This window comes from Cynara cardunculus (genome assembly GCF_001531365.2).
Source record: "Cynara cardunculus var. scolymus isolate 2C chromosome LG 1, CcrdV1, whole genome shotgun sequence".
NCBI lineage: Eukaryota > Viridiplantae > Streptophyta > Magnoliopsida > Asterales > Asteraceae > Cynara > Cynara cardunculus.
In genome coordinates, this window is record NC_037528.1 from 3,646,358 (window position 1) to 3,657,555 (window position 11,198).

General features: G+C 34.4%; 1 protein-coding gene across 1 annotated transcript; it reads left to right on the top strand.

Annotated features, from left to right (window-relative positions):
- Positions 1–269: 269 nt before the first annotated feature.
- On the top strand, positions 270–3,250 carry LOC112516605 (auxin transporter-like protein 2). Its single transcript, XM_025123748.1, has 8 exons — positions 270–482; positions 569–754; positions 1,087–1,199; positions 1,331–1,514; positions 1,707–1,804; positions 1,885–2,092; positions 2,186–2,443; positions 2,856–3,250. The coding sequence occupies exons 1-8, from the start codon at positions 306–308 to the stop codon at positions 3,060–3,062; spliced, it is 1,431 nt and encodes a 476-aa protein (XP_024979516.1). The 5' UTR covers positions 270–305; the 3' UTR covers positions 3,063–3,250.
- The last annotated feature ends 7,948 nt before the right edge of the window (positions 3,251–11,198 follow it).

An 11,198-nucleotide genomic window follows, 5' to 3' on the forward strand; every position in this document is an offset into this window, starting at 1 on the left:
GTCAAAATACATTTGTAGTAATTTTTCTTACATCACCCTCTCTCACTCACTTTATTTGCCAAAAATCACTCCCTTTTTCAAGATTTTTCGGATATATATACATGTGTAAGCATATGTTTATGTGTAGTTTCGGTTACTTATATTTAATTATTTGCATTGATTCACACAGTTCATGCCACCAAACCAAAATAAAGGCAAAGAAACAGTCTTTTTTGCTCTTCTTATGATGTGTTGTGTGTTGTCTTCAGTTTCAGATCTCTTTGATAAGTGAAGAGTTTTGTAGAAGTAACAAAACAGAGCAAAAAATGGTTCCTAATAAGCAAGCTGAAGAGGCCATAGTATCTGGGGAAATGAAGGGTGAAAATGAGCAAGATCAGGGAGAAGGGGAGGCAGGGGTAGATCAGTCAATGTCTGGCTTCAAAAACTTTCTTTGGCATGGTGGTTCTGTTTATGATGCTTGGTTCAGCTGTGCTTCAAACCAGGTAAGCTACTGAAACACCCACTATACCTTATACTCTCTTTATACAAAAAGATTGAGGCTTTTGTGTTTCTTGATTTGGGATTTCAGGTGGCACAAGTTCTGTTGACTTTGCCATACTCTTTTTCTCAATTGGGTATGCTTTCAGGAATCATATTACAAGTGTTTTATGGTCTTCTTGGAAGTTGGACTGCTTATCTCATCAGTGTTCTGTATGTGGAGTATAGAGCCAGAAAGGAGAAAGAGAATGTCAGCTTCAAGAACCATGTTATTCAGGTTAATTTCCATTCATTTCGACACTTTCACATTTACGTAGTGAAAAAAAACAAATATCTGATGGTGGGTCTACTTTAAGAAGAAGAAAAACGAAAGAAAATGGCATGAAACCATGGTTGTTTTTTGTATTTTACTAGTTGTCTTTGAAAAAGCCCAGTGCTTTCCCTAGAGTTCTTGATGATTTGGAATTAAGCATTCATAGAGAACACAAACTTTGTTCTTTTGTGTGGTTAAAATGCCAAATCCAACCTGTTCTATGACCTATTGTACAATGTCCTTGAAAAGTTGTACCTTGGTTTTAGACAAATGCTTTATATTCAAGTTTTATGCAGTGGTTTGAGGTGCTGGATGGTCTTTTGGGCCCACATTGGAAAGCTGTGGGGTTGGCCTTCAACTGCACCTTCCTTCTTTTTGGCTCTGTCATACAACTTATAGCTTGTGCAAGGTGAGCTTAATTTCATTTCAATTCTGATACATAATCCCTAAAATTATGTTTTAAAACATGTATTTTGATGATATTAATACAATATCTTGGGTATTTTGAAATCGATGTTGTATTTTGTGTGATATATGCAGCAATATATATTACATAAACGATCATTTGGACAAGAGGACATGGACATACATATTCGGAGCTTGCTGTGCTACGACCGTCTTCATACCCTCTTTCCACAATTACAGAATTTGGTCTTTTCTTGGCCTTGGCATGACCACCTACACTGCTTGGTACTTGGCCATTGCAGCCTTGATCCATGGTCAGGTATAATAGTGTATCTATAAGGGGTAATTATTGTAAATATGCAAGCGAGATAACAACTCGACCCAATAAGGGTAATTATGTAACTTCTCCATGGGATAGAGGAAATCTCTGTAGACTTCATACCCCTTGAGTGGGATATACTGGGTACGTTTAGTTTGGTTTGGTTTATTGACGCATTTTTCTATGATGTAGGGTGAAGGAGTGGTTCATTCGGGTCCTTCAAAGATGGTTTTGTACTTCACTGGAGCCACAAACATACTCTACACTTTTGGTGGACATGCTGTTACAGTGTTAGTGAACTCGTTCCTAATTCGAATGCTAGTTTTCGCGTTATTTGTGGTTAATGATGCGTATTACGTGTTGGTTTCAGTGAAATAATGCATGCTATGTGGAAGCCACAGAAATTCAAGTACATATATCTGTTTGCTACCTTATATGTATTCACCTTAACATTACCATCATCAGCCGCGATGTACTGGGCCTTCGGTGACCAGCTCCTGAATCACTCCAATGCTTTCTCCCTTCTGCCAAAAACTCGATTCCGTGATGCAGCCGTGATCCTCATGCTCATCCATCAGGTTTGGTCATTGGAACCGTTGATTTGACTTAATAATAAAACTGTTGATTTGTGTTTTGATCGATTTGGGTGTGTTTCTTTTGTATTTTTGCAGTTTATAACGTTTGGTTTTGCGTGTACGCCGCTGTATTTTGTGTGGGAGAAAGTCGTGGGAATGCACGACACAAAGAGCATATGTTTACGAGCATTAGCTAGGCTGCCAGTGGTGATACCAATCTGGTTCCTAGCCATCATTTTCCCCTTTTTCGGTCCGATCAATTCGGCTGTCGGAGCTCTGTTGGTCAGCTTCACCGTCTACATCATCCCAGCTCTTGCCCATATGCTCACTTACCGAAAAGCTTCTGCTCGCCAGGTAATCCGTCCAAGCATCCTATATATCACTACGCATTAATCAGTTGTTCAACGAATATGACGGTTTCGTTTTGATGCAACATCGGGCCTTGCATAGGCTACTTGTCCTGTACAACAACACCTATGGAACACCAAACTATCAGATCATTTCACATGATTAGTTGTGAGAAAACGAAATGTACCTTGCACTCATAACTTCAAACTTAAGGGGGTAGAAAATAGAAGAAAATGAAGTTTGGTGGCATTCCATTATTATTGATTTAAGCTTAGATGTAGCAATCACATTCTCTATTATTGCACACACCTACTAACATTACCCAACTGGCTAGGGCCCTGGTGCGCCCTGGTTCAGGTTCTGGGGAGTTAAGGCTAGATGTATCTTATACATGACGTTAATTTTTTGTCGGTTGCAGAACGCAGCGGAGAAGCCTCCATTCTTTTTGCCGAGCTGGACGGCCATGTACATAGTGAACGTATTTATTGTCGTGTGGGTTTTTGTGGTGGGGTTCGGATTCGGAGGGTGGGCAAGCATGACAAACTTCATCAAACAGGTTGATACGTTCGGTCTGTTTGCAAAATGTTACCAATGCAAGCCTCCGCCACCGCTACAAAAGCATTGAATTTGATGTTTTTTTGATCGTTGGTTGTTTTTCTTTGACATGGTGTTGGTTTTAGACTAGCGGTAATATATGGTGTAGTGTGTAAAATGGTCGATGGTGAATTTAGTGATGGTCGAAATATGGTATAAATCTGTTTTATTGCTGTTGTGACAATTTTATGAATATATCAATTTGAAGTCGTTTTGATATTTTGGATGGTCATCGGTAATGTTTGATAATCAATTGACTAAAATTCCAACGAATTTATTAAAAACTTAGGGGGTGTTTGATTCATGGAATTTGGTGGAATTGGAATGTCCAAATCTTTGACCAAATTCCAAATACCATGTTTGGTTCACATGATAGTCTAATAGATGTAAAGGAATCCTTCTAATTCCAACAAATTCCTTAAATCACGGATTTCACAACTCCACCGCATATACCACGGATTTCAAATTCCAATCCGACAAATTCCTTAGCCCTCATCCAAATTCATCGACGCTGTATCTCAATTTGTTTTATTAGTCGGCTCGCATAGCGGTTTGGATATTCAGGTTAATAGAAAAAACACCCCCATTGTTAGTGATAGCAGCTCTACTGGTTCCCTATCTAGTCCTGCTTCTGCCTTCTCACCCGAGCACATATTGGATCAATCTACATTCGGAGGTAGCACCTTTGCAAATCAATTACGGCAACAGCCATTAGGTGATATTTGAACTCAGTTTTATGTCAAAATCTCTTGCAGTTTATCATGATTTAATAGATGCCCTTAATCTTGATTTTTGGTAGGTGCAATGTAATGGCGAAAACTGAAATTGTTTTGCAATGGTAGAACTTGCCATGGCTGCCATAGAAGAGAAACAACAGCCTAAATAGCTGCAGCCCAGCAAGAAGCCCAAAACAGCATTCCCAAAGCAAGCAGCCGTGAAGAAACAATAGCAAAATAGCCCAGCAGCAACCACGTCCGGGGAGGCAGTTTTGATCGAGACGACGAGAAAACAGGGGGGAAGTCAAGGAGGAAAAAGGGAAGCACTCAACCAGAAAGGGAGACCAGAAACTTTCGAGAGAGACAGGGAGCAAGACAGAACCGGAAACAGGAGAGGGACGAGAACTGGAAACCGAGAGCGAGACTGGAAGTCGATAGGATCGGAGAAGGGAAGAACCAGGTTCGATTAAGAGAGGGAGCAGAAATCGATCACCAGAGAGAGTCGATCGAGAGACAGAGCCGAACGAGAAAACAGAGGAGAAATCGAAAGAGAGCTCGAGGCAGAAACTGTGGATTGAGAGGAAAAAAGGAACCAGAAATCGGAAAGAAATAGTAAGCAGATTTCCAGATTTTAGAGACAATTTCCGGGTTGTTCCTTACATTCAATTCTGCAAACTTTTGTAAGTACCTCTGGGTTTTTTTAAGCGGGTGTTTGAGATTGCTTATTTTATCTGCTTATTGACTTATTTCAGTCTGGCACCAGTGATAAGCTAATACCTAGTGTTTGGATAAGAAAAAAGAAAACTGCTTATACCGGTGCCAAATCGGTAATAAGCAGTTTTTGATAAGTTAATCCGTTATGACTTATGAAAAACTGCTTATTACCAGTTTACCATTTTAACCCTATTACCCTTTATACCTATCTTTTTTCCTCCAGATAACATCGATATCAATCTTCTCCCTTCTCCATATAACAACATCAATCTTCTCTCTGTCCTTTTTGGTCATTTTACAGATATAAGCAAAATTTGCCAAACACTAAAAATCAACTTATCAGCTTATTGCAGTTTGGTACCGCTGTAAGCTAATCCAAACACTTTTTACAAAACTCCAGTTTGATACCACATAAGTTAATAAGCACTTTTACAAAAAAACATAAGTTGTTTTAAATAAGCAATCCCAAACACCCCCTAAACGTCAAATATGAGCAGCTAAACTTTATATTCCTAACGAGTATGTGATTACTTTGAATTTGGATTCGTTGAGACTTACGTCGATGTTAACATCATTTGAAGCCATTTATGCGATTTTAGAGTTAAATGTTTATCGTTTTGAGCTGGATTTGTTGAAAAGGATCCCTTGATATGTCTGATTAAATTTCGAGTTGCGAGATAAATCTTTAATCCCGTAATTACTTTTCAGTTTATTGAAGCAGCACACGACATACAGTTGACATTTATGTTAAGTGATGATGTTGCAAGATCATATAATAATCTAATTTAAACAATCGGCACCCAATTGTCGGTTAGCCTTGGGTTGGTTTGACGTTAGTGCAATTGGCAATTAAATCTAAGTCCGTGACTATGTTTGGCTAGCTAATTAGAGGTTAGTCGTAGAGTGTTCAAGGCTGATCATGCTTTTATAACGAACAGAATATTGACATATGTCTATGTCCTAACCAACTTGGCTTCTTTTGAGAAAACGGTTTGAATGAGTCGATGATATATAATCCAAAGGATTAGTTGATTGATGCTCATTGCTAATCTCTTTCTTATTATTGTTTAAAGTTCTCAGTTTATTTTGCATATTTAGGCTATTTATCGATCTTTCATCCCTCAATGTGATACCCAAACACATATAAAATGCATTGTGATACCACTGTGTTACATATCCAATTGACCACACAAACGATCTCAGTGTGATACCCAAGCACATATAAGATGCATTGTGATATCACTGTGGTATCACCGGAGGACGATGGCCGGAGGCCGGGGGACGGAGAGAGGAGAGAAAATACCCAAAATGTCCTTACATTAAAATTTTAATTAAAAATTACCAAAATTAAAAATTTCCTAATTTATCTATTGATTTGTGGTTAAGATTGGACCTCACGGTTACCACAAATTAATTAGTTTTCATTTAATTAGGCCCATATATATATATATATATATATATATATATGAATATGTACGTAGTTATGTCTAAGACTTACGGTTAACACCGAGTCCCAAAGGAGACGACCTTACTTATCACTATCACAAATTCTGTTTTAGAAGTAATAGGCTTATTTTATAAACTTTATTATTTGCTGGACTCGGCACCCGTCAATAGACATTATATACCTACATGAATACCGGTCATATTGCACTCCAAAAGCTTAAATAAAATAGTCAGGTCAATTCCTGAAGTTTTATAGCCTTTAGACGCATGTAAAAAGAGGGTCAACGGAACTTCGATATATGGTTATTATTATAAACTAATAATTCATATAAAGCAATTTCATTGTTTATTTGTAGACATAATATCAATCGGTAATAGTTTCTAAATCTATATTATCTATCGTTTTTTCTAAAATTACATTAACTGACTGGTAGAAGTTCAATTGTTTATTTATTTTAAAAAAACACCAGTCTTAATAATTCAAAATTTGAAAGTTTAATGATTTTTTTCATTCAAAAAGTAATCCATAGACTTAATTATTCAAAATGAGAAAGTAAAACGTTTTTTTCATTAGAAAAATAATTCAAAAACTAAATCATTCAAAATGAAAAGTTTATTGGGTTTTTTAGACTTTTTTCCTTAATTAAAATAACATATTTTATTTAAACTATACGTAATAAAAATACATATTGTAGAGATGCAGATAACTATTACTAAAAAATAGATTGTGATTTGACCAACATGTAAATCTCTCTAGTAATCAATTCACTGGAAAATAAATTGTGATTTGTCTCGTTCTTATCGGGTAAGATTTTTGGTTCTTATCATATCCATCCGATGAGGAATTAATGTGAATTGGTAAGCGATTACCCGAGTAAGCGTTTGGTAAACGGCCTCTAAGTTTCATTTTGGATCTAAATTCTAGGAGATGAATTGTTTGATAAAATGTCTTATAGAATTGTTAAACAATTTGTTGCACAATACTCAACGCAATTACCACAAAATRTACATATTCCGAAATCAATATTGTAATTAAGCAATCGTTTTGTTTCTAATATCAGTTTCTAATTTCCAATCAGCAACGGGCAGATCCATAGGACATACACGAACACATACCTCACAAGCAATACATTTATCAAATTCAAAGTGGATTCGGTTGCGAAAACGCTCGGATGTGATCAATTTTTCGTAGGGGTATTGAATAGTTACAGGTAAACGATTCGCGTGTGATAAGGTAATTGACGGGTGTCGAGTCCGGCAAATAATAGAATTTTATAAAAATAAGCCTATTATCTCTAAAACACAACTTGTGATATTGATAAGTAGGGTCGTCTCCTCAGGAACTCGGTGTTAACCGTAAGTCCAAAACGTAACCTTGTGCAAATTCATAAAAAAATTGTGTGTATATAAAAAGGGGGGGGGGGGTTGGAAGATTGATAAAAAGCCTAAATATTCATAATAAATTGAGAACTTTAATAAGAACGAGACTAGCAATGAGCATCAATCAACTAATCATTTGGATTATATATCATCGACTCATGTAATCCGTTTTTCTCAAAAGAAACTAAGTTGGTTAGGATATCGACACGCGTCAATTTTCTGTTCGTTATAAAAACATGATCAGCCTTGAACACTCTACGACTAACCTCTAATTAACTAATCAAACCTAGTCACGGACTTAGAATTTAATTGCCAATTGCATTAACGTCAAACAAACCCAACACTAACCGACAATCGGGCGCCGATTGTTTAGATTAGATTATACGATCTTATAAATCATCATTCAACATAAATGTCAACTGTGTGTCGTGTGCTACTTCAATAAACCGAAAAGCAATTACGGATTTAAAGGTTTATCTAGCAACTCGAAATTGAATTAGACATAACAAGGGATCCTACTCAAAATATCCAACTCAAAACGATAAGCATTCAACTCTAAAATCGCATAAATAGCTTCAATTGATATTAAAATGGATGTAAGTCTCCACGAATCCAAATTCAAAGTAATCACATGATTATTACTAGAATATGAAAATTAGCTGCACATACTAGGAATTGGAAACCGAATACTTACAAAATGCTTGTAAAATTGGAATTTAGGAAGAACCCTATAAAACCCGCTCCAAAATCAACTCCAAATCTGAAATCGATTTCTGCCTCTGGTTTTCGTTCCTCTCGTCTGCAGTTCAATCTCTTTCTCGATCGACAATTTCTGCTGCTTCTTGAAAAACCTCTCAATCGACGGATTCAAAATCCTATCGATCGACAGCTTCAAAATCTTCTTAATTGACGGATTCTTCCTTCTTCCTTCTTCGATTTTTCCTCTTGATTTCTGCTCCTCAATCGACGGGTTTATTTTCTCTCGAATTCTATCTACTTCTTTCGATTTCTGTCTCGAGCTCGTTGCCCCTCTCCAATCGACAGCTTCCCTTTTTTAATCGACTCGTTCCTTGCCAACGTCCCTCACGATTTCGACCTTTCTCCCCACGTCTGGCTACTGCACGCTATCTCAAGACTGTTTTTTTTACCCTCGTGGCTGCTTATATTTTTTTTATCTTTTTTTTTCTGCTGCTGCTGCCTCACGAACTGGTTTCCCCTTCTTTTCTTTTTTCTTTTTCTTCTTTTCATTGTTGTTGGGTTGCTTCTTCTTCTCATTGCAGCTGTTGGGCTGCTTGTTTTCAAAGCAGCTGTTGGGCTGCTTCTTCTTCTCCTTGCTGTTGGGCTGCTTCTTCTCATTGTAGCTATTGGGCTGCTTGTTTTCAAAACAGCTGTTAGGCTGCTTCTTCTTCTTCTTGCTGTTGGGCTGCTTGTTTTCAAAGCAGCTGTTGGGCTGCTGCTTCTTCTTCTCCTTGCTGTTGGGCTTTCACAACATGAGATCAAAACACAAAAATAAAAAAAAAATTCTTTCTTTTCTAACTTAAATGACCTCTTATAATTAAATATCAACTTAAATGAAAATGGACGTTTTAAGCATCTATTTAACATTAATTGCAAGGTAATTTTGATGTAAAAATGTATATAATTGTACTTGTCAGTAATCATGAAACCTTGACCAATATACYTTGCGGCTCGTACTGTTTGTTTGCCATAATTCATGAACTCAATTACCATAAGGAGCATATCGTGAATATCTATAAAAAAATTTGGATACTTGTTTCTTGGATTTGCTTCAAGATGCTCGATTTCATCATGTTTCAACTTCGAGGCGATGTTCGAGAAGAAGCTTAACAATTTTACCTGAACAAATTTACCACCATCGCTACGAGATAGGGATCTTCAATATTTATTGTTCGTGATGCTCTTAATATTTTTTTAACCTGGATATCCAACCCATTATGCGAGCCGACTAATTCCAGGACGACCACTTGCTTTGCAGATAGCCCGGAGTCATCGCATTTGAACCTCCATAGCCACAAGGGGATTTTTATTCCTTCTTGGATTTGAACCCGTGACCTCCTGATACCTTTGACCTTTGGAGCCAAGCTCAAACCAATCAAACACCATCTTTGTGGATTTTTTTAACCCTTTTTCATGTTTTAAAACCCCAAAAATTTCTGAAGCAATTTCATAGTATTTCATAAATTTGCAATCACATTTTAAGTCAAGAAGCAGATCCACATGTATAGTGAAAAAATATATTTTTATAAACCGATAAACCAAAGTTGTGTGTATAGTTATTGAAATTGAGGGACGAAAACCAAAGTTTTCTAGTGGACTATTTTTTTTAGGGTGATGCTATAATGCTATATGTATCTCTTTTTATGTTAGAATCAAGTTAATTCATGTATTGAAAACATAAAAAGTATGTTTTAGATTGATGTGTGTGAGGAGAAAATTAGTAGGTAAAGATATACTTAGGCTATGTTTGGCAAAACTAACTGATAATTGATGATGACTAATAAGTTGGCAGATGATTAATAAGTTAGCTTACAAACTAAACAGTAACACGTTTGATAAAAACTAGTTGAAAAATGTAAAATGATCAAAAAAACATGTTTAAAAATTAACATGCCATGGTATATTTAAAAAAAATCAACAAAAATATAATATGTTAATATGGAAAAGAAAATTAAATAATAAAATATGTTAATTAATAGATTTCAAGTTAATTTATTATATTTATATATGATATTTTTTTTTCCATTTACAGTAACCAAATACAAATTTTAGAAAAAAAAACTACATTAAACGATGATTTTGAATAACTACTACATTTAATATGAATAAAAACAAAGTTGGTCAACTTACATATATTAGTTAAATAATAATTTTCAAAAAAACTAATTAAATTAAATATATACTATATTATAAAACATTTGACAAAAACTCTTAAAAACATTTTTTATGCATWAAGTACTGTATATTGATGCATATTACTTAAAATTAAAGATTACAAGTAATTATGCATAAGTACAACTTATTAATGTTTGAATTCGTGTAACTAAATGTGGATAAACATAATCAAATAKAGGATAAACATCTCATTTTAAAATTTAAAAAATCTAAAATATAATTAGTATATTATTTAGTTCTAACAGAATACTTAATTATTATCTTTATAAAAAAATATTATTAAACCTAAATTAAGTTAATTCGTTACGGTAAATTAAATTATAATAAAAATTTTGAATTAAAAAAAATAAACAAACAAGAACTTTTAATTAGATAATTTGTTACTGATATTGATATATTTTTTGCAAATTTTATATGATATTTTCAAATTTATATTTTATTCAAAAATAAGCACATTATCGTTTTCTCAAAACCACATAAAATTGTATTATATCGACACGAATAAAAAAATAAAACGAAACATTGAAATGAAAATGTGTCTCGATGCATTGCACGTGTACCCTTCTAGTATTTTACTAAAGTGTTTATCAGTAACTAATACTTATCAATAGTTTACAATTAAAAATAATTTTATTATTAACTAATTAATAAATTAGATTAAAATTAAAATTAATTAATAATTATAGGTAACTGATAATTAATTAGTAGTTAAGATTATATTTAATCAATAATTAAAATTAATTAATAGTTGAAATTGAAATTAATATCAATTTTTATTTATTAATACTTATTAATAATAAATAATTAATATTAATCAGAGGTTATAATTGAAAAAAGTGCATAAACTCTTAGAAAGCTACTCAAATTAGCTTAAAGGTTGTGTCTGGCAAAGTAGCTGATAAGCTAACTGATGGCTAATAAACTAGTTGATAGCTGATAAGTTAACTGATGAAAAAAAAAATCATATTTGACAAAACTAGCTGATAAGAATGTAAAAT

Excerpts from the sequence above, each read along its gene's own strand:
- LOC112516605 (XM_025123748.1), top strand. The coding sequence starts at position 306 with ATGGTTCCTAATAAGCAAGCTGAAGAGGCCATAGTATCTGGGGAAATG. Across the intron at positions 483-568 it reads TCAGCTGTGCTTCAAACCAG|GTGGCACAAGTTCTGTTGAC; the intron begins GTAAGCTACTGA and ends TTGGGATTTCAG. Across the intron at positions 1,805-1,884 it reads GGTGGACATGCTGTTACAGT|TGAAATAATGCATGCTATGT; the intron begins GTTAGTGAACTC and ends TGTTGGTTTCAG.